Source organism: Leptonychotes weddellii, chromosome 14, assembly GCF_054177405.1.
Source record: "Leptonychotes weddellii isolate Sample4059 chromosome 14, ASM5417740v2, whole genome shotgun sequence".
NCBI lineage: Eukaryota > Metazoa > Chordata > Mammalia > Carnivora > Phocidae > Leptonychotes > Leptonychotes weddellii.
The window spans coordinates 77,055,451-77,079,460 of record NC_138382.1 but is presented as its reverse complement, the minus strand read 5'-3'; the positions used below and the strand labels follow the sequence as shown (position 1 = coordinate 77,079,460).

General features: G+C 52.6%; 1 protein-coding gene across 1 annotated transcript in view; it reads right to left on the bottom strand.

Moving 5' to 3' along the window:
* Nucleotides 1-24,010, bottom strand: part of CFAP77 (cilia and flagella associated protein 77) — a 124,439-nt gene that overhangs the window by 25,742 nt on the left and 74,687 nt on the right. The window contains exon 4 of the mRNA XM_081802646.1: nucleotides 809-914. Coding sequence (XP_081658772.1) covers nucleotides 809-914 — 106 coding nt within the window. The remainder of the gene's footprint in view (nucleotides 1-808; nucleotides 915-24,010) is intronic.

Below are 24,010 nucleotides of genomic sequence, written 5' to 3'. Positions count from 1 at the left end.
AATGCGGGAACACGGGTGCACGCTCAGCCCAGCTCCCTGCCCGGAGCAAGGCAGAGGGAGAACACTGGCTGGATTGCTGCACCAACCAGACACGCGAAGATCGTGCTTCTAGTAAAATCCGTGTGGCACTAGGCGCACATCAGTCTGGATCGACTGCAGCTCACACCGTTAGCAACTGGCAGCGTGGGGACGTGGTTCTGTCCTCAGCCTCAATTTCCCTGTGCGGGCACCGCCTCTCTGAGGCTCAGTTTCCATGCCCAGGAAATAGGAATAATGCCCCCCTTGGGGGCTTTTGTCAGACATAAACGAAACGATGTGTATGATGTACAGGATGGGTTTAGCATGTGGCCTATTCATCAGTTTGAAAAGAAAATGTATTCCTAAAGTATAACAAAATGTGTTCTTCATGGCATCCTGCTTTATTAGCCTTTTCTTTAGTACAGGGCATATTTCTGTCCTGGCCGGGTCAGGTCAGTTGAAAATCAGATTTCTGGATGGGCGGAGTCGTGGAGGTTTGGTGGAAGGAGTCCCCGGGTAGGAGCTGGGACACCAGGTTCTGCTCCTGCGTCAGAGGTACACAGGGCCGGGCCAGAATCTTCCACTCTCAGGCTTGAGTAGGGGTTGTGTGTGATCATCACCAAGACCCTTTTAGCACAGCACCTAGCAGCTTGGTTGCCACCCCCAGCCTCGCCCCTCCCCATTTGTGACAAACGTGCACAAATTGTCAGTCTCACAGCTTTGCCAGGCCAGCCCCTCCCTCCACTCCCATTCCAAATGGGGGCCACTCTGGAGTGGGGGATGCATTTACCTTGTGCTTTTTCTCCAGTTTAATGGCTTTCTGGGTGGCCTTCTGCTCCTGCACCCAAAGCTGCTGGTAGCGATGCTGCAGTAGGTCAAAGAAAGGGGTGGAAGGCCTGCGGGGAGGAAGCGCAGAGAGGCTTGAGGTCTTGGAAGGCCGCCGCATTCTCCGCCGAGGACGCCCACCTGACCCTCAGGACTGTGCTCTGGGAGATGGTGACAAAGACTCCCCCCCTCCGCCCCCCCGCCAAAAAGCGGACTTTAGACAGGCTTCTCGGAGCCCTCTTTTCAACTAGACCTTGCCCTTGGGCCTTGGGCCTTGCCCTTGGTCTGCTGAAGCCAGTCTTCACAAAGAATCTGTGAAGTCAATCCCCCATCCCACCCCCCGTCGGTATCAGTATCTGATCACCTTGGCCTGCCTTTACCCAGAATCCCATCAGGTCAGTTCAGCGAGCATCGCCCTGCCCTCTATGTGTCCTTCCCTGACCCCCACCCCCTGCTCCCGGGCTGCAAGTCCCCACCTGTGCTGCATTCAAAACGGGGCCCCATGCTGCACTAAGGCTCTTTCTCCTTGTGCGGTAGCACTGCGTGAAATCATTGCCACCTCTCGTTTCTGACTCTGGCTCTCCTTGACAAGGGTCTCCAGCCTGGGAGAGCACATACCCTGTGCTGCGCATTTTGTTCACCCCACGCCTTCGCAACGCTGTCAGGCGGGTACCGTCCCTATCCCCATCCCAGAGCCTTGGGGGGGCGGCGAGTGAGACCTGCCCAGAGTAGCCGAATAGGTAACAGGTGACAAGGGCAAGTTCTTCATGGAAGAACCAGAGCTAATGGTTGCAGGAGGGAATGATGGAGCCAAGGGGGCGCGGGAATCGCCGGGGTGCCGCTCCCAGCCAAAGAACAGGTGGAGGTAATAATAATCATCAGTGGCTGCTAAGGCCATTCGGTGGAGACTCTACAATGCGTGGGGCAGGCTGCAGCAGCTGAACCAAATGACCCATTTCTTTATTGTGGGAAAATATATACACAACATACAATTTACCCACACGATCAATCTTACCATTTCTGAGAATGACAAGCAGACATTTGTGATATACAGTGGGAGGTACGCAGTACCATCCACCCAAAATTCTTTGGGAAAAGAAACCAAAGTACCCTGACGGTCATCAGATTTCTAGACAAGCACCGTCAAATCGAAATACAACGCAAGTCACCTTGTCACGAGGACTTTTCCAGGAGCAACGTGAAAAAGGAACAGGCAGAATTAATTTTACTAATATATTTTATTCCTCTCATTACCAATGTATTTTATGGACCTAATCTGGCCAAAATATTAACACACCAACATATAATCCTTTTAAAATATTCATGGGGTGTTCGAAAGATTCAGTTTTGAAATTTGAATTTGGGACCCCCTGGGTGGCTCAGTCGGTTGAGCGTCTGCCTTCGGCTCAGGTCATGATCCCGGGGTCCTGGGATCGAGTCCCGCATCGGGCTCCCTGCTCGGCGGGGAGCCTGCTTCTCCCTCTGCCTGCTGCTCCCCCTGCTTGTGCACGCTCCCTGACAAATAAATAAATAAAATCTTTAAAAAACCAGAAATTTGGATTTAAATTGGTCAAAATTAAATACGAAGGTAGATTCAGCTCCTCAGTGGCACCAGCCGCGTTGCAAGGGCTCAGGAACCACCTGTGGCTGTTGCTACCACACCAGATACACAGCTGTCAGCCTGCCTGCCACGCCTCGCAGGAAGCGCAGGGCGTGGGGAGCATGCTACGCACCCCCGTGAGGATGCCGAGTGCCGAGTGCCGAGGGTGGGACGTTCTGCAGGACAAGCGGCTCGAGCACCTCAGCAAACAAAGGACCGTGGGAAGGGAGGAGGAGGCAGTGGGGTAGATTACAGTGACCTAAGAAATGCACCCACCAGGTGCAGTCTGCGGACCTCGTTCGGATCCCGAGTCAAGCAAACCATCAGTGGGGAGGTATGTTTTGGGGCAACCGGGGCCAAGTGAACACTAGCTGAGGTTTGCAAGTTATTTAAGTGTTTCTGTTGGAGATGCATATAGAAGGGCTTGTGGGTGGAATAATTGGTTGTTTACAATTTGCTTTTTTTTTTTTACAATTTGCTTTAAAAAGGAACTTCCGCAAATAATAAAATACAGTAAAGTGAAAACGGACGGCAGGGCATATCGATAATGGTTGGAGCTGTGTGGTGGGGGTTGGTCACGGGCATGTACTATAGTGCCTGCGATGCTTTCGTGCATCTTTAAAATTTTTCATCCTAAGCAAACAGAGAAAAGGAAGAAGAAACTGTGAGTCAGGCTCATTGCTTTCCCCCCCGTCATGTCTTTCTGACCTTCCTTTTGATGGTGAGCAATCCTAGCCAGCTTTTCTGCCTCTCACGTCTGAGCTGATTATTTCCTCATTTCCCTGGGCCAGAGAGTCTCAGATTTTTTTGGTGCATAAGAACCCCAGAGGTTCTGAGTTAGGAAGTGGGAGGGGGGCCCAAGAAATCACATTTTCAGCAAATATAGTTCTGATACAGGGTGTGTGGGTTGAAGGGTAAGCCCTCCAAGTGATGTTTCCATCCTCATCCCTAGAACCTGTGGATATGACTTTATTTGGAAAAAGCGCTTTTGCAGAGGTAGTCCAGTTAAGGATCTTGAGATGGGATTAATAACTATGCAAATGCTTTTTGCACTTGTCCAAAGACAAGTGTCCTCATACGAGGACATACAGCAAAGAGAGACACAGGGGGAAGAGGAGGAGGTGCGGGGGGGGGGGGTTCAAAAGATGACAGCACAGTGATGGGGCCACAAGCCAAGCATACCTGGGGCCGCCGGAGGCTGGAAGAGGCGGGGCGGGTTTCTCCACTAAAGCCTCCAGAGGGAGCACGACCCTACCCCCACCTTGCAAAATTCTGGCCTCCAGAACCGTGAGAGAATATGCGTCTGTTGCTTTAAGCCAACAAGTGCATGGTAATTTGTGACAGGGAGCCCGGGAGCTAACACACAGGGGTTCCTCAGCCTACCTAGGGGAAACACCAGTAGAAACCGCCCTCTGGATGACGTCTAGAGTAGGTCCCGAGACTAGAAATCAGAGTCTCACAGCTGAAGGAGCCACAGAGCAGCATTTTGCAACCTGGCATGTGGGCATGGGTCACCGGGGGATCTCGTTACAGGTACATTCTCGTTCAGTGGGTCTGGAGAGGTCACAGGTGTTGTGGCCCAGGACCCCACACTTTGGGGCTTAAGACCTAGCCCCAGAGGTCTTAGCCCCCAAAGTCCCAAGAGTTGTGGACAGTACCTTCTGAGCAGGTGTCTCAGGGGGAGGATCCACGGCTTTTCTCATTGCGTTTCTGGAAATGCAAGCACCCCAGGGAAGGTTCCATTCTTCCCAGTGACCTTATCTCACGACTGGGGACTGCAGAAATGGAAGTATTAGGAAGAGACAACCCCCCCCCATTCCTGAGACAAACCTCGAGCCTCTCTAGCTTTGTGTGTTTTTGGGTTTTTTTAGAGGGGGAGGGGCAGAGGGACAGGGAGAGAGAGAATATATTTTTTCAATTTTTATTTATTTTATTTTTTTTAAAGATTTTATTTATTTGTCAGAGAGAGTGAGAGCACAAACAGGGGGAGGGGCAGAGGGAGAAGCAGGCTCCTTGCTGAGCAAGGAGCCCAACGCGGGACTCGATCCCAGGACCCTGGGATCATGACCTGAGCCAAAGGCAGATGCTTAACCAACTGAGCCACCCACGTGTCCCGGAGAGAGAGAATTTTAAGTAGGCTCCACATCCAGTGGGGAACCCAACAGTGGGCTCAATCTCACAACCCTGAGATCAAGACCTGAGCCGAAACCAAGAGTCAGATGCTTAACTGCCTGAGCCACCCAGGCGCCCTTCTGGCTTTGTGTTTGATTTGGCCTGCACAGCAGTCTTAACAGACTTTGAGGTTGTCATCAACAGTTAAAAGTTGGGAAATTTTACATTAAAAACCAACTTTCCAGACTGTCTTGAAAATGTGCAGCTTCTGACCGTGTGGTCTCTATGTAGCAACTACTGGGTGGAGCCAAGTGTCACCTGTCACTTCGCCCCATGCCTCTCCCTTCCCTGTTGCCCCTTTACCTGCGCCCTGCACCCCATCCATTCTCCTGGTGTAGTCTGACTCCCCAGTATGCAGACTTCCGTGGGACTGGGCTGAGCAGGGGCTCTATTTGAGCAGAGCCTCAGGGGCTCTGAAATGCCACTTTACAGAGCAGCCTGCCAGGCGGCTACAAACAGTGGCTCTTTGTTTTCTGGTTCCTTTACCCCTGTGGTGACTTTTATTGCTTAATTATTACACGCCCCATGCTTCTGAGCAGCCTAATTTATGGCTATGCTTTCTAATGACATGAGATGCATAACCTCACAGTATCTCCCCCCAGAGGCCGTTCACAACAGAAGAGCGGTCTTCCCAGCAGCCCCCACTGCAGGCATCACCAAGAGCCTCCCTTTGAGGCCCCCCTACAGCCTGGGCCGACCGGCTTTGTGTCCTGCTACGGCCAGTGGTTATTACCTGGAGACAGGCAGGGAGGGGCTCGGGGCGGGAGAACAGCTGAGAAACCTTGGGGGTCACAGCGGCCCCAGCCCGGCTGGCTGAGGGAGATCCAGCACGTTCTGCCCATTTGTGCTCTGGCTCATTAACTTGGATAAAAAGGTGGGGAGGCTTGTCAGGACACAAATCGGATCACATCACCCTTTCCTGTTTTAACCCTAAGCCTAGACTCCGGGCCATGGGCCCCCACCTGGCTTACTCTCGGCTTCTCCCGGTCTCAGCCGTGGGGCCGCCTCCTCAGACAGCCTGCCCGACAGCCCATCCTCGGCCGCCCCCTGCCAGGTGCCTGCCCACGCACAAGTGCTCCGGGTCATTGGTTCTCTGGTTTGTCACCGACCTCGGCCACTGGATGCCCACACCACCAGGGCAGGAATGGTTCCTGTGAGCGGCACAGTGTTGCTCTCAGCAATTACGTGTTGTTGAAAAAGAGGGAAGGCAAATCAGAGAAAGAAAGACCAGGCAAAGTTCTGGGAGATACACTTTTTCATAATTCAGGGTATTTTACGTTAGGCTACGTAGAAGGTATGATAAAGGCCATAAGTTGATGGACGCTGCCGCTCGATGGACGAAGGACAGTCTTCTCAACAGATGGCATGGAAATGATTGGACATAGTGGGCAAAACCCCACAAAATAGCTCTCGACCGGAGTCACAGACCTTCCACAAGAATGAACTCAAAATGGATCATGGATTTTGATGTGAAGGTAAAGCGATTAAAGTTCCCCAAAAAACGCAGGAGGAAATCTTTAGGAGCTCAGGCCTGGCTTGGTGCTGATTTCTGAGACTTGGCATCAAAAGCATGACCCGTAAGAGAAAACAGAAGTGATAAATCGGACTTCTTCAAAATGAAGAACTTTTGCTCTGTGGAAGGTCCTCTCAAGAAGATGAAAAGACCGGGCGCCTGGGTGGCTCAGTTGGTTAAGCGACTGCCTTCGGCTCGGGTCATGATCTCAGGGTCCTGGGATCGAGCCCCACATCAGGCTCCCTGCTCCTTGGGAGCCTGCTTCTCCCTCTGCCCCTCTCTCACTCTCTGTCTCTCATGAATAAATAAATAAAATCTAAAAAAAAAAAAAAAAAGAAGATGAAAAGACCAGCTACCCAGACTGGGAGGAGGTCCCTGCAAACCACACATCTGGCCAAGCGCTCCTCTCTAGAACGTGTGGAGAACTCTCAAACTCAACGTGGAAAGCAAACCAGTTAGAAAGACACAAAGAGGCATTTCATCGGAGGGAGTACGGCTGACCAATAAGGACAGGAGAAAATCGTCCACATCCCCGCCCTCAGAGCCATACAAATTAAGACCCTGATGACATTCCACTACACACCTATTCGTGCAGAAATGAGAAACCGCAAATGCGGGCAAGGATGCAGAGAAACCAAGCCCCCTCCCCCCCACATTGCTGGTGGGAACGAGTATAGGCACTCTGGAAAACAGGTTGACAGTTTCTTAAAAATCTAAACATACAGGGGTGCCTGAAGCCTCAGTCGGTGGAGCATGCAACTCTTGATCTCAGGACCGTGAGTTCGAGCCCCACGTTGGGTGTAGAGATGACTTAAAAATAAAATCTTAAAACAAGAACAAACCAAAAAACCCTAAACGTACACTTACCGTATGGCCCGCAGCTGTACTCCTGAGCATTTATTCCAGAGAAATGGGAGCTTACATGTATACAAAAACCTGTACACAGATGTTTATAGCAGCTTTATTTGTTATAGATAATTGATATTTGTTATACAACCAAAATATCCTCCAGTGGATGAATGGATAAACAAACCGGGGTCCATCGGTACTATGGAACACTGCTCAGCGGAAAAAAGGATCAGGCTATTGGAACACACAACTTGGATGGATCTCAAGGTCATCGCACCGAGCGGAAATGGACAATTTCAAAAGGTCACCTACTCTGTGATTTCATGCACATCACATTGTGGAACTTTCCAGGGATTAGGGAATGGTGGGGAGCGGAGTCACTGTGGTGACTTTGAGGTCTTTGAGGTGATGGAACAGTTCTGTATCTTGATTGTACCACACAGATCTACACACACACACACACACACACACACACACCCGAGCACATGCCAAAGCCATGAAGTCTGTGTGTTGTACCAACGCCACGTTTTTAGTTTTGACATTGCACGTAGTTATATAGGATTTTATCTTTGGGGAAAGCTGCATGAAGAATATACAGGATCTCTCTGTACCGTCTCTACAACTTCCTGTGAATCCAGCATTATTTCGAAGTACAATATTGTTTAAAATGCAATCAAGCATGTTAGAGGAGAGGCTGGAGCAGCTTCCTTTCTCCTTTATGGGAAAGTACCATAAAATTCCTGCCGTGCAAAGAGGTAAACAAAGAGTACAGGGCCCCAAAATGTAGGGGAGAGATGAAGATAGGGTTTGTCCAGCAATTTTTTCAAGTCTGATTTTTCTGTAATTTGTGGTTTGTGGTATTCGTCAGCTTACTTAACTTTGTAATTTGTTCTCTTTTCTTTTCTTGGTCTAATGAGGAGTTAAGTTTTGAGCCTAAATTTGTATTCATGATTTTGAATTTTTTTTCCTCAAAAGGGGCCCCAAACTTGAATATGTTCCAAGTTGGACAAATCTGGAGCTGCCCTCAAGTGTAAGTAAGATCTTATTTTAATTATAAGAGGATGGTATCTATAAATTTATGCTAATGCACGTGAAAACCCAAACAAAATGGGTGATTGGCCTAGGACAATATAGAAGCTCAAAGTTGACTGAAGCGCGTAAAACGTTAACAGAGCCTTGAGCACTGGGCCTGGGGATCTGTACACATCAGCTCTCACAACCTCGCCTTGGATAGTATTCCAGGGCCTTCCAGATTGTTCTTATACTTGTTTTTAAAGACTTTGTTTATTCATTTGAGAGAGAGAGAGAGCACAGTGGGAAAGGGCAGAGAGAGGGAGAAGCAGACTCCCCGCTGAGCAGAGAGCCCGATGTGGGCTCAATCCCAGGACCCTGGGATCATGACCTGAGCCGAAGGCAGACACGTAACCATCTGAGCTACCCGGGCACCCCGAAAGCTTCCCAAATCATTATCATCCCACATTAACTGGGACCCTGCTGTCAGCCCTCCACCTGCCCCGGAGCCTAGGAGGAGGTGAAGCAGGTCATTCAGGGCAACTCAATCCCAGCCCCTTCCCACCGAGCTTCCAGCCACGGGGGAAAGAAACTTCTCCCAGTGAAGCTGGAAGTTTTGATTCTTACACTCGGTTGGACATCTTAACTAGCACACGGGAATGTCTTGTACTGGATGTGAGCCTAAAGGCCGAGGGCATCTGAGATTTCACCAGGGTAAGAAGCTGACCCTCAGAGCAGGTTTGAACAAGATCAACAGCGCACCCCCGGATCCCCCCGTTTCATCTTCCAGTCTCAGATGAGATGCTCACGCCCCCACCACCAACCACCTGGCTCCACCATCCCTCCTGAGACCTCCCGTAGCCCTGCAGGAGACTTTGGTGTCCCTGCTATATAGAGCATGGGATGTTCTAGAATTCCCCTGTGGCTCCCACTTGTTCGCTGTGCCGGTCACATTTATAAAAGTGATGGTGTCTTTAGTAGGAAATATTATATAGTTGCCAAAAAGAATGGGGTGGCCATATGTGTAATGACCCAGAAAGATCTCTGAGACCTCTGTAAAGTGTGAAAACACTAGTCCAGGGGAGAAAGAGCCATACGCATACGCATACACCTGCATCCACACAGGTGTGGAAGGGTGGATAAAGGCTGGAGAGAATCTGCCGATGATGGCAGATGGGGTTGGGGGCAGGCACAGGGCATGGGGCAAGAGGACCCTTCCCCTCCCGTCTGTTTACTGGTTATAGGACTGTTTTGCAATGAATAAAACAAAAAACAAGGAAGGAAGGGAAGGAGGGAGGGAGGGAGGAAGGGAGGAAGGAAGGAAGGAGGGAAGGAAGGAAGGAAGGAAGGAGGAGGCGCCTGGGTGGCTCAGTCGTTAGCGTCTGCCTTCGGCTCAGGTCATGATCCCAGGGTCCTGGGATCAAGTCCCACATCGGGCTCCCTGCTCAGCAGGAAGCCTGCTTCTCCCTCCCCCACTCCCCCTGCTTGTGTTCCCTCTCTCGCTGTGTTTCTCTCTGTCAAATAAATAAATAAAATCTTTAAAAAAAAAAAAAAAAGAAAGAAAGAAAGGAGGGAAGGAGGGAGGGGAGGGAGGGAATTCCAAGCCTGAAAGTTCATGTGGCCCAGCTGGGGTCACACAGCCAGTAATGGGGGTGGTGGATCCAAGCCCCCCAACCCCCACCCCTGAGAACATCAGACCAGAACGCTCAGCAGCTCCCCACAAGCAGCTGAGAGTGGGCCAGGCCTTCAGGGCCGGGGAGGCACCTGGCAAGAGCCCAGACCTGTATGGTTGCTGTTGAGGAGTTTTATTAGCATTTTCCCAGGTCCTAGACCCTTCGAGGATGCATCTTTAGGAGCCATTTCCTTGTTTTCTTCCGCAACTACTTTTTGCCGCTACCTTAAAACATGTTCAGCTTTTTTTCTTTTGAAGTAAATGTGATTCTTTATAATAATAAAAAAAAAATAGGCATTTTTCTCCCACCCCAAAATGAATGATTTTTGCCACAGGCAGAGGATCCCCTGTGGTCACAATTACAGCTATCCTGTCTGCAGCTTGCTTTTGAGAAGCTGGAAGGGGTGCATACAGAAGGTCTTAATTATTTATCCTCACTAAATGAGGTGGGAAACGTGGAAGTGGGGAAGCCAAAGCCCAGAGAGGTCAAATGGCTGATCCAGGGTCACACAGCACATTCCACCAGCAAAGCCTGGACTCTTGCCCTCGGGCTACCGCCATGAGAATGCCAATCGATTTACACCGAGCTTGGAGTCTGCCAGGGAGCCAACTGCAGACAGAGGCCAGAGCCAGGGGGGCTGGCTACTCTCAGATAGGACCCCAGACCTTCCCAGACACTTGCTGTCTCACCAGGCCCTGTAACAGCGCCTGGTCCACACAGGAGCCGAGGCTTTTTTAACAATGCACATCTGACCCTGTCTTTCTTAACACCCACAGGTGCCTTCTCATTGCCCTTGCGGCGTGGGGCACAATTTTTAGGGGCTCTGTGCTATCTCCCGGACCACATCCCACTCCCACCTCCTCCCAGACCAGCGCACCCCCGGATCCCCCCAGTTTCATCTTCCAGTCTCAGCTTAGATGAGATGCTCACGCCCCCACCACCAACCACCTCGCTCCACCATCCCTCCTGAGACCTCCCGTAGCTCTGCAGGAGACTTTGCTGTCCCTGCTATATAAAGATCTTTTTGACATTTTTTACAACAACTAGTTCAATAACCACCTGTTCCAGCAGGCTCTAAGCTCCATGGAACAGGGGTCAAGGCTGGATTGTTCTCTGTGCCCCTCCCAGCCTGGACAGCCAGCCTGCACTGGGTAAAAAGGCTGAGGGGCTCCAGAGTCCCACTCCCTCTCCCTGTAAGAACCCCCTCCCTGAGGACAGCTCTCCTCCTTCACTGCAATGCCCAAGAGGGGGTCTTTGGAAGATACTAGCTTTGCCTTGGGGAACCTAGTGATGGGGGCGGGGTGGCCCTTCCGTCCTGCAGAAAGGGTACAGCCACGGAGGGCAAGCCCCCAGGCCTTTGGGTCCCTTTCTCTCTCTCTCATGGGGGATGCTCTGTAATTAAAGGCAGCATGTCGGAGTGGCTCCTGGATCCCGAAACGGGCAGCCGAGAACAGGGGGCCCGCTCAGGACAGGTGGCACAGGATGGCAGCCCCTCCCTGAGGATGTTTAGTCTAGGAGGCCTCTGGCTGGTGTGGGGGGGGGCGGTCCTCTGAGAGCCCACCCAGCCAGGGGAATCTTGGACTCTCAGACCCGTTCGCTATGAATCTTTAAAACCATTCAAAAGTGATTAGGGCTTGTAAAAGTCTATGCTTCCACGTGATATTGGGTCCCCAGAGCACAGGGGTTGGGATGTGGGGGTGGGGGCTGCTCGGAGTCTCTCCAAAGAGCAGAGAGGATCAGGGGGCTGGCCATGCGCAAGCATCTGGGGAGGGGGTCCTGGGCCAGGAAGGCAGGAGGCATGGGACCACGTCCACCCCGGAGCTGGGGAGCTTGGTCCCAGCGGGGATCCTCCTGGAGGCAGGGAGAGGCTGTCCACAAAGGGGTTCTGGGGACTTTGGGGGTCATGGAAATGTGCTATGTTTTCATTGAATACCCCAGTATCTAAATTTTTTTAAAGTAATCTTTACACCTGACGTGGGGCTCAAACTCACGACCCTGAGACCAGGAGTTAGACGCTCCACCGGCTGAGCCCGCCAGGTGCCCCATCCCCAAGCCGGATAAATCTGTCAAAACTCATCAAATTGCACACGAACCATTTCAACATCTAAAAATTACACTCCAATAAAGGTGTTTTAAGAGAAAAAACTAAGAAGATGGGTTGAGGAGAAAATGACCAAGGCAGGAGCCCTAAGAGAGGAAGGTGTTGGTGAAGGTACTAGGGAGCTACGGATGACGGATGGTTTCTGAGCAGGAGGAGAGAGGATGAGGCATGGTGACGGCCACACTTCACAACTCTTGCTGTGGTGGTGGGGGTGGGTGAATTAGGCTGGGATGGGGGCGGCAACATAGGATTTGAGGACCCAGGCCATTCCGGGGGAGGAAAGGCTACACATCCTATGAATGAGATCTCGGCCCTGCGTCCACTTACTCGTTTGTCCACTCACCCATCTGACCCTCCCAGGAGCAGGAACAGCACCCCCTCGCCATGGGTTGGGCGCTCTGAAACGCAGGGACATGTGCTCTGCACTCTGCAGCAAAAATAATGATAATTATCACAGCGTACACTTCCTGCCTGCTTCCTCAATCCTGAGGACAACAGCTCTAGAGACAGATTTTTTTTAAGATTTTTAAAAATTTATTTATTTGAGAGAGAGAGCAGGGGGTGGGGGAGAAGAACAGAGGGAGGGGGATAAGCAGACTCCACGCTGAGCGCAGAGCCGGATGCAGGGCTCAATCTCATGACATTAATATTCTCATTCCAAGACAGGAAATCCGAGGCCCAGAGAAGGTCACTGTCTTGCCCAAGACCACACAGCCGGTGAGTGTGACATTTGTGTGGGGAGCCTGTGGGCGCATCCACCTGCAGCTTTCCCCTCTGCAGACCTAAGTGCCAATGTAGAGATGCCGTGGGAGCTAGGAGGCAGGAACTTAATTCAGCAAGGGCGTGGGAGGAGGAACGTTCTCTCTGAGCCTTTTGATGGATCTTTGAGGATGAGCAGAGGGTAGTGGGGGTGGGGGAGTGAAGCAAGGGGACTCCTCACAGAGGGGTGGGCATGAACATCCCATCAGGCTGGCACCGTGCCTCCCAGCCCTGCACTGGCCTGATGGGCATCGGAGACTAACAGCAGGTCAGAAATACCTCCTGTTTCAATGAGCACGTACTATACCAAGCCGCTGTCGAGCATTCCAGCTGCAGTCCCACTGATTCCTCATGACTCCGAAAGTGAAGGGGAACATTCCCGCTTTCCCATGGGGAAACTGAGGCTCAGATAAAGCAAGGAACTTGCCCAGGGTTTGCTCAGGGACACGGAGCAGGCAGGTGCCAGAGCCGGGGACCCCATACAGGTTTCCCTGGCTCTAAAGAGTCTGCCTCCTCACGGTGGGGCTGTGCGCTCAGCGACCCCAAAGGAGGTCTGAGAGATCCAGTGGTCGCTGTGCAGTGGTCTGTCCAGGTGGCCTCGCCGCTGGTCCTGCTCTGTGCCCGGATGGTAAAGCTGTGTTTTCCGTCCGACAGTGCTTCCTCTATGGAGAGAAGGCAATGGGTCCTGAGCCCGGGTGGCCCCATCCCGGGGGCCTCGGGCCCTCGCACACAGTTTCGAGGATTTCTGCGCACCCTTTCCACTGTGTCTGAGCGGTGCCCGTCAGTGACAAATTGTTTGCCCATAACCTGGCAGGAACCTCTCGGAGACGTTCCTCACCACCCTGATGTTTTCGCTAACAACAAAACCGTGTCAAAACTAAGTCTAATAAAGCGGAAAATGGGGAATAAAATGAAATGAAATCAGCTCTACTCGGGGTAGGCCTGCAAGAAACTTCAAATTAGTTCAATCCAATCCATCTTCGCTGCTTTGCGATTGATACCCCAGACCAGGGGTTGATCTCGGATGAAGGCACCAGGGACGAGCAAGGGAAATGGAAATTATCATTTGCAAACATTAGGCTGACATTTTGTACGTGCGGGGGATAAGGGCTGACAGCTCTGATTTGCCGGCTCGGCTCCTCTCTGCCAAAGAGCGCTCTGTGGATTAGGGGGGCCCCTTTCATGGCAACCCATCTTCATCTTCGCTGCTCATTAAAACTTTGTGGAGCTGGAGAAGTTGGCGGAAGAGAGGAAGCTGCAGGAACCTTCTGAGGGACTTCAGGTACACATTTGTTGAAAGGTGTTTGAGAAGGGAGCCTTGGGTCTGACAAACCGGATTTTAGTACGGCTATCCGTTCACAGCGGGCTAAAATAATTGGTCATCAGTGACTACTAATTCGGTTTAGTAGCCAGAGGCAATTTTTTTCTTCCTGGAAAATCAATGACAGCACGGAGGTCTGTTCAACGTGATTCCGCTCAAAACTGGTCCTTATTTGGTGCTTGATGCTTCTTCCAGTGGAGACAGCTATTTTGTTAAAATAGAATTAAAATCCATCTCTAATATACCAGGGGTCTGCTGCTCCCACGGGGCGGGCGAGGCACTGCAACCGGCCCCGCACAGCCCTGGAAGACTGGAGGGGTAGACAGTGGCCTCCGGGATGGGCCGTGGTCAAGGACCATGGAAGGTCTGGTTTTGGAGGAGGGAGAAGGCCGGAGGGCTGGGCTTCTGCCAGAGGCTCTAAATCAAAACCGAGCCCACGAGGGACAGACAACAGTGGCACCGTGTAAGGGGCCCTAGCTCCTGGCACATCCGCCCGAGGTGTTCCTCCCTGCCCCGTGGGACTTGCGTGCTCAGACGGGCTGGGGCGCCTTCCCTTCTCCTCCACCCCCTGAGGCTTCCAGAACGGGCCCCTCTGTCTGACAGCCCAGTGACTTCAGAGGCCGTCTGCTGAGCCCTCGGCTCGTGCCTACAGCAGCACTGTTGTTTCTTCCAGTAAGTGGTCCTGGCTTAACTTCGCCTCCACGGTACCAAAGCCACGGCTAAATCCTTTTTTTTTGCTTTTTTTTTAATTGAAGTTTTTTATCAAGATCGTTGTAGATTTCACGAGCAGTTGGAAGGAACAAAACAGAGAGATTCCCGTACACCCCTTACCCCAGTTCCCTCGATGGTAACCTCTTACAAAACTAAAGAACAAAACCACCACCGGGACATCGGCAGCGACACAGTCCACGCATCTCATTCAGCTCTCCCCAGATTTACTCGTACTCATTTGCGTATTTATTTCTATGCAATTCCTCACATGCAGGGGTTCACGCGCCCACTGCACTGTCGAGATACAAAACAGTTCCATCACCCCAGGCCCCTCCAGGGACCCTTGACCACCATGCCCCCTCCCTCCCACGCTGCACCCATGTGCCCGGGACCGCTCCATGTCACCCTCTCAAGAACCCCACGAGACAGAGGACCTGCAACTCTAATCACTCCCTGTTTTACTGACAAAGAAACAGGTTGATGAAGAACTAGTGTTAATGATATCGAACGATTGGTACAGTTCAAGCAGATGAAGTAACCTGCTCCGGACCTGGATTTGGGGGTCCCGCACCAACGTGGTTGCAAATAGCAGACCCCAGGCCGCACTGGCCCGCACACCAGCTTAGTGCGGTCTATTACATTCAAAAACTCTCTGCTACCAATATATTTATATTTTAAAAATCTGAATTCACGTAAGAATCCAAATGTCTGGCTTTCCTTAGCGAGGCATTAGGCAATGCTGAGCCCCCATTCCCAGGGGTCAGTAACCGGCTGGAGCTGCTGCCCTTCGACCAGGCGTGTGCCCGACTGTGACGCAGACCCCACCACTCCCTCCTGCCTCACACAGCACCGACTTCCCCCCTCCTACCTGCCGGGCCTCTACAGGCGTGTGAAAGTCTACCCCCACTCTATGCCTCTTGAATCACAATATGATGTGGTGACAATACTTGGTGTCCCTCTTTTCAAGAGCTCCAAGAACTCATTACTGATGAACTCACACCATTTCTTCTGACCCAGGAGGACGTTGTGTTGACCCCACTTGCAGACGGAGATATGGAGGCCCGCAGAGAGTGTAAGCTCAGAGTCCCTCAACGTGGGAGCTGGAGAGTGCCGTGCAGAGTCTGGGGTCTTCAGGCTTCACAGCTAGTTTTCCCATCCTCTCCCTGCCTCCACCTCTGCTCCCTCAGGAGGGGGTGGGAGAAGAGAGGAAACTCAGTCAGAGGAGGGAGGGTTTGGCAGGCCTGAAGGGGAAAAGCAGGGCCAACCTGCCCACTGGCCCAGGAGGCGTGACGCCTAGGCCCTAGGACACGGTTAGGGACCCATGGCAATGCTTTAATTTCTTTTAAAATCAGCACAGCCATGAAATATTTTAGATTATTATAATGCTTTTTTTGTGGAGGAAGGGGCTCGTGAAGGCAAGAGTGCCCGGGGGCTCGTGGAAGTCATGCTGTCACCAACTGCAGGCCTGGGCCTGCATCCGAAGCTGCGTTTCAATCCCGTGGGGCCCAGAGAGCCTCAGTCTTGAGGACAAACAAGAATCACCCCGACAGCTTATCCCGGGTAGAGCGGCCTGGGTCCCACCTTCAGACTTTCTGACTCACCAGGCCTGGGGCCCAGGCCCCTGAGTTTTAAAGGGCTGCAGCCCCCCACCCCCAGGGGGTCCTGGCCCACGTGGCCCCCGGCACCCTTTGTGGGGGGTCCGGCTCTGAGCCTTTCCCATGCAGGGGACCCTCTAACCTGGCGGCCACCAGCACGTCTGTGGGGCGGGCGGCCTGTCAGCTCTGGCCCCAGGGGCCCGCTGCAGCCCCCACATCCCTCCTCACCCCCTCCGCCTTGTTCCTCAGTGTCCCCCCCTTGGCCTGAGGGCCTGTCTTTTCTAACTAGCCTGGAGGAAGGGGCGGTAATTGAGGTGCCGTTCTCCCTGGCAGGACTCTTAGAGCTAATTAGAGAAGAGGACCTCTGGGCTTCTGGTTATTTTTTTAATTGTTTGCGGCGCCAACGTAAAAACTAATGGCAGAGGAGGGAGGCTTAGTTAGCAGTGCACTCCTGACTTCTAAATTTGCCTAAGAGGTCATTTGCAATTTGTTAACATTTTTCACACGGGTGAAGTCAATTAGCAGTTTCCCCACACAGGCGCCCGGAGGCAGGCGGCAGCAGGATGGGCAGCAGAGCGGGACCGGCTATCTGGAAGCTTCTCTCTCAACCTGGAGGGCCTGCGCCTGAAACTTGGGAGCTCCCCCTGCGCACCTGCAGCGCACCCCCTCCCCCGCCCCTCTGCTCCAGGCACGGCAGGGGCTTGAGCCCCTCTGGGGGGAGAAGGCCCAGCGAAGCCAGTGGACATGACGGGGGACGGAATGCCTTGTGGACCACTCAGGCGTCTGCTGTGCAGGGGTCCTGGCATCTGGGGACAAAGCGAGTAGCAGATGGGGCCTCCCTGCCCTGTGGGAGTGGCGGAGAGGGTGCCAGCATCTGGGAGAAGCTGAGGAGGGCCCCCTTCAGCCCAGCACCTCCACTCGTGGACTTGACCCTGAGGAATCTCACACACGGGAAATGAAGAGCCGCCTGGATGTCCGGCGATGGGAGACAAATACACCCACCCAGAGGGCCAGGGTGACATTTCCAAAGGTGTGGAGTGACAAAAGTCACCACACAAAGGGACTTATGTGTTTTGAAGCCACACAAACAAATAGGCGTTATTTGTGGCCATCCAACGGTGTAGCAAAGATGGGAAAACCCGGATGGAAAGGATGCATATTCCAACCTCAGGATGGTCCTCTGGGAACAGAGGGAAGGACGTGGGGCTAGAAAGGGCTGAGAAGGGGCTCCGAGCTGTATTTGTTCTATTTGATTTCTTTAATAAGGGCTCGGGCGCAAATACAGCCAGGGGTAAAATTTGTGAAATCCGAGTGGCGGGTTCATGAAGTTAGTTATGAAAGCTTCTGAACGTCTCTGTAGTTTTGGAAAGTTTCCTAATAAACACAGAAGAAAGGAGTGGCAAAACGTTTGCTCCTCCAGAAAGCATGGATACCTATCATCTTCTGGCAAAACTTTTGACTGATTGCAAACCACTTTCTTATGTTCCACAAACACAGGATGGGCAGCATGTAACAAGACCCCGGGAGCAGGCATCCCAAAGCAATAATTTGGTTTCCCCAAAGCCCCACAGTGCCTGAAATGCATGGCTTTCTGACTTTGTGGTAAGACGCCCTGATGATTATAGTGGGTGAATAGTGGGTGGCCCCCCAAAGATATGTCCTCCTTCTAACCCCCGGAGCCCATGAATGTGACCTCATTTGGGAAAGGAGCCTTTGCAGGTATAACTAGCTTTGGGATCTTGAGGTCAGATCACCCTGGATTATTGGGGTGAGCCCTGAATCCGGTGACACGTGTCATTTATTGGAGACCAAAGGGGAGAGACCAAGACACACTGAGAAGAAGCCGTGTGAGCACAGAGCTGAGCCTGGAGGATGCAGCCACAAGCCCAGAGCACCCGGGGCCACAAGAGGCTGGCAGAGGCAGGGGGGATTCTCGCCTAGAGCCTTCGGGGGGGAAGGGGGCCCTGTGACACTTGGAGTTTGGATTTCTGGCTCCACGTTAGGAGGGAATACATTTCTGTTGTGTGAAGCCACCCAGTTCGTGGTGATTTGTTACAGAAGCCCCGGGACACTGATAACGGAAGCTCAGCGCCCGACAGGTCCAAGCCCAGGGAAGAGTTGCTCATCTCACGTGCTGGCTGTTTCCAAGTTGGGGATGGATCACCAGCAAGCCAACTCTTCTTTCCCATGCAGTTGGGCAACAAGCACTTATTGAGCATCTACTACGTCCCGGGCCTGTGCTAGGCACTCGGGATACAGCAGTGTGCAAAACCAGGCAGGGCCCAGAGTCTCCCTGCGCCCTCTCCCGCCCTCTGCCACCCCCCGCCCAGAAACAACGGCCCACGTTGCTGTGTTTCATTTTGTGTCCCGTTTCCTCTCGGTATCCCGAACACCCGGCGTGACGCCCAGCACAGGCGGGCACTGAGTGAGCACGCAGTACAGGACAGAAGTGACAGATCAGACCTTTGAGGTCAAATCCCACTCTCCAGCCACGCGATCACAGACAAGGGTCTCTGGGCCTCAGTTTCCCCATCTGTAGAAAGAGTGTTGCTACTCAAGGGTCATTCTGAAGGTCAGGGAAAATGCTGTGCACGGAGGGCCCGTCCCCGTGCCTGGGCCCAGAGGAGCTAATGAAATGGAAGCTGGTATTATTATGAATCGAACCTGGTGCAGGGTGCCTGGTTTTCTGCCATGAAAGGCCGCCTCCCTCTGGCCTCCAAAGGGAAAGGGACGGCGTTGGCCCCTGAGCGCAACATGTTCAGCAACACGCTTTATGCTATGAATTCTTTTGCATGGGGGTCTTGCATGGCAGCAGGACGGGGGGTTGTGTTGGGCTCGAAGCCTAGCTCTCCCCGCAGGACCAGCTCACCTGTGTCCCATGTCAGAGGGGCCACCGTGTCACTGAGGGGCAGAGCCAGCCACAGCCCAGCAAACCCTCCGATTGTGTCAAGGCTGGGGCTGCAGAGGCTGGGGCACCAGGCCCACTCCCATGCTTTGCCCACCGACGCGGGCAGGCGAGGCCCAGCTCTGGAAAAATCAAAAGCGGGAGAGCGGGAGCTGGGGAGGCCCCGAGGGGGAGCAGCCTGCGGCCTCGTTAGCGCTGACCCTGGCACCGAGCGGCTCCTGATGGATGGGGTTCGGGAGGGCCAGGCCCCAGGGGAGCACGGCCCTATCCATTATGGGCCCATCAGCGCCTCCCTGAGCCCTCCCTGCTCCGAATGCCAAGAGCCTCGGGCCGGGAATAAATCTCTGCCTGGGCCGCAGGAGAGTGGAGAGGGAAAAAAGGCAAAGCATGAAAAATGTCTCATTCCTGGCTCTGGCAACAAAGCCGCCTTGGAGGAAGGAGTGAGCAGGAGTTTGGGGAGGTGGGAGAGGTTGAAGCAGGAGCAGCTGGGCAGGGGTCCCAGAGACGAAGGAGGAGAGGATAGCCGCCCCCTCCAACACCTCCTCCCAGCTACTCTCCCTGCCTGGGCCTCTTTTAACAAAAGGCCCTCCAGGTCAGGTCCATGGAAGCAGGCTGCCCCTGAGGAGGGGCCCCCTGTTGGACCCAGTTTGGGGTGTCCCAGGACCTGGCCTGGCAGTGATGTGTGGGTCTGGGGTGCGAGCCAACACCTCCCCGAGCATGAGGGTCCTAGAGTAAACTGCCTGGACCCGAACTTACAAGCTTCCACTATCACCTGTGAGCTCTTGCTACAGGGACATAACCTCTCCCAGCCTCAGTTTCCTTGTTGGTAGATGGAGGTGGTGGGTTACTCTGTGGAAAGCTGGGTCCCCGGGAAGGGCTCGCCCGCATCAGCTGCGGATCACTGTAGCTGTTGTTCGCGGATGCCATCCCACGGCCGAGGACTCGCCCGTACCCTAACCCTAACCCGTACCCTAACCCTAACCCTAACCCCCAGGCGGCCTTGTGGATGGGGCTCAGGATGAGAAATGTTTTCCTCGCCCAGGCTCTGGCTCTGCCTCCCGGAAGCATGCAGGCTGTGGGTATGGACAGCAGCTCAGATCCTGGCTCTGTCACTGACTGGCCGTGTGGCCTTGGGCAGGTGACTCTCCGAGCCTCAGTCTCCTCATCTATAAAATGATGGAGTTGTAGGGATTTAATGAGATGATGCACCAGTCTGCTGTTTATTGAGGGCTCTGCTGCGTGAACCACCAGTCCTGCTCTCCAAACACACACACCGGTCCTCGTTTTCTTCTCTCAAGGCTCTGAGAATAAAGCCCCTCCACTGTCCTCGTTTGTTGTCATGTTCTTCGTACATAGTGGTTTCTCTCCCTCATGCTACCCCCCCATCCTGCTGTCTCTGGGCCTTCCCTGAATGTATGATGCCTCATGTTTTTTAATTTGATGCTACAAGTGTGGCCTGAGCAGCAGAATAGAGTAGGAAGGTCACCTCCCTTGTTCAGGACTTGCTACCTCTAGTAACGAGGCCAAGGGACACATTCGCTCTTTGAGGCAGCATCGCCACAATATTGATTCATAACATCAACCACAGGGGAACATAGTAGAGTCTGTTAAATGACACAGCACTCTGGCTTACCATCTCCTCTCCGGTCTCAAATGGACTGTGTGTTCACGTTCAGTAACTCTGTCTCAAAGCCTTCAAAGGCCCTGGACCACATTTGTCCTCAACAAATACTTACTGAGTGCCTACTGTGTACCAGGCACAGCCAAAACTGACATTGTCCCTGGCCTCCAGGACCAGAGCGTCCAGGAAAGCAGAGAACTATTTACTGTCAGGGTCAGGAGCAGGTCTGGGCGGGTTTCTTGGCCAGTAGGATGTGCATTTCAGGTGCGGGGGTACCTTGCGAGATCCACACGCTCCCCCTTGTGGTCAGGCCGGTTTCACTCAGCCGGCTTTCAGGCCACCAATAAATCTGGAGTTGGTCTCCCCATTCAGAAACTGTCTTGGATCCCCGGGACAGTCGTCTGGGAAGGGGCTTATTATTATTTTATGGGAGTTTGGGTGGGCGGCTTGGATTTTGGCCGTCAGCTCTGGGAGAAACAAAATAACCCAGAGTGACTGATGGGCCCATTGTAAATTTGTAAAATAAATCAGCTTGGCAGAAAGATTCAAAAAACCTGTCAGGCAGCAAACATTTTTTAACAGCCTGTAAAATTTCCTCCATCCTTCACATTTGTCAGTGTCAGGCTGATGATGCATCTGATAGCTGGGCGGGCAGCAGCACAGACAGAGGGTGGGCAGGTAGCATTTCCTACCTTTCCTGTGTTTCTCGTTTCTCCATGGTCTGACTGCGTTCAGCACCAGGATGGGCGGTGGGTCTAGACTAGACTAACTGGTGGATAAACCAAGTTTTCTGCCCGAGTTGCACATTGCTACCAGCTTCACATTCAGATTCCAAAGTGGCCACTTGCTCGTGGGTTCATTTGGCGAGTGTTTACTGAGGACCTCTTCAGCAAGGGCACTGTGGTCAGCACTGGGGATGCTGAGGTGCACAAAGCAGGCTGGAGCATCCAGTGCAGTGAAGGTTCTGGGTGCCCCATCAAGGAGTTTGTCTATCGGGAAATGGGGAGCCACTGAAGGGGGAGGGAAGAGAAGGGGCACATCGGAAGGGAAGCTCATTGTGTTCAGAGTAAGTTTAAAGCTTTAAGAAAAATCCGGACAGAACGGTCTTCCACTCTCTCTCTCTCTGTAGGTGTACACAGATTCTGTCTCACCCCCCTCTAGTGCAGAGAAAGCTTGGGGAGCATCTCCACCCGTGTTACCTCCATCCTTGTGTTTGTTAGGCAGGTAGGTCAGTGCCATGGTCACCATCACAAGTGTTCGGACCAGACCAATCCCCATCCCAGCGCAGAGCAGCCAGGGGCAAATAACGTCACCTCTCTGACCCTCTGTCTCTTCTTCTGTAAGATGGGATGTGAGAGTCTCAACCTGGCACTCACTGAGCTGTTCAGAGTCATTTAGGGAGAGGGTGCATCAGAGGCGCTCAGGCCTGACATGTAATTATAACAATAATACATATTTGCCATTATGAGTTCAGAGCAGGGGCCTCCTACCTTTCATCTGGCCCATGTCATACACAGACATGCAGGAGGGGGCTGTTCGCTTATCGACTGAGTGATGGATCCTCCTGCTAGCATCCTTGCCTTGCATGTGGCATGAGGCTCCCAGGCAGGATCGTGGCAGAGCCCTGGGTGCCTAGAATCTGCCGGGAGCACCAGCTGCTGCCCGGCGCTTGCCGCTCCCCCCCTCCCCGCCATCCCTGACTCATCATAATCGACAATGCTGGACCAATTAGGAGCAGTAACAATTAAGATGTGCCAAGGGCATGTGAACATTTGCAAACACTTACTAAAATGCATCAATAATTAAGTGCTTCTTTAATAGTTACATTTCTGGCCTCCAGACATATCTGTCTATGGACCTTGGGTCGCAGCATGCTTGGAGATCTGTGTTACGGCCCTACACGTGGGTAATGAGAATTTAAAATCCTTCCCTGACTTGAAGTCTGAGATTTGACGGTGAGACGGTAGAGCCATAATGCATGGGCTCTCTCCAGCTGCCTGATCCTAGAGGGGTGGTCTTCAAAGCTGGCCAGCCAGACGGGGTATAAATCCTGCTCTGCCAGCTTGCATCCATAAGCTGCACCCCCTTTCCTGGGCTGAGAAGCAAATGATACATTGAGGCAGGATACCTGACTCAGAGGGGTGATATTAGCATTAGCGATTCCATGCACAAAAGTCCTGCCACGTAAACTTAGTGCAGAGCAGCTTCTGTTACTGGTGGCCCCTAACTTTATCAGAGGGATCGGGATGGCCAGTCTACACCAGGAGGCTGCAAACTCAGCGTCCACCAGGACCAAATAACAAAAAGGAGAGAAGGCAGGCTGGGCGGGGATGGGATAGACAGAAGAGCATGCACGGATTCTGTCCCAAAGGGGCCCTGCCTCCCAGCCCCAGCCCCTGGTCCCAGGCAGGGGTATAGACCCCGGTTGCCTGGCTTCTGACTTTTTGGGAGAAGTGGGAAATCCAGGTTTTTATATGAAATCCCCTGACTTTTTAAAATGTGGCAAGTCATTCAAACTTTATAATTACTTCATGGGCCAAACAGCGTCGTGGGTCGACTTGGCCGTGGCCCCAGCTTGTGACCCAAGTCCGCATGGGCTCAGTTTCCCGATCATTGCTGGGGGCCCCCACTTCCTTTTAGCCACACCAGCTCGTGAACTGAAATGTACCTTTCCGATGCAATGACAATCTGCCACAAATCAGTGTGGATTGGAAACCAAATCAGCTAACTGGAAAGGAAATAAGCCCAAACTCGGGTTTGGCTCCCATCTAGTATGGAGAGGCTGAGGGGGCGGGAGGTGGGCCCCTCACACCTGTTATTTTGTCCATCGTAAGATACATAAAGGGCAAGAGGATTTGATATCGGAGGACAGGAGGAATAGCCGTGGTCAGAATTTTCTCTTGCGCGGCACTTGGCATGCTCGTTAGCATCCCTAGCTTAGAGTGAGTTTTCCATGTATTTAGTCTGAGATGGGACTTTATTATTTTTTTTTAACATATCTGTACTTGTGAATAAATGGCACTCATTTGTTTCTTTGTCTATTTATTTATTGGACCAAATCGCCCCAACAACTCCTTGGGTAGTCGTGCGTAATCGGATTTGGTTTTTTAACATGCTTTTAAAGTAAAGAAATAAATACAATCGAGGCTTGTAAAAGGTGATCATTAGGAAATGGGCCTCGGCCCATAACTTTAAAGTAATAGCCCCATTACGGAGAGGGGCGCTCATCTTTTAACTGCTCCTCGCACTTACGTTGTGAGGTGGAGGGGCTCTGCAGGCAGGCTGGGCATCTCGGTAAAAGCTTTTCCAGCAGCCACTTAACCTCCACTTACGAAG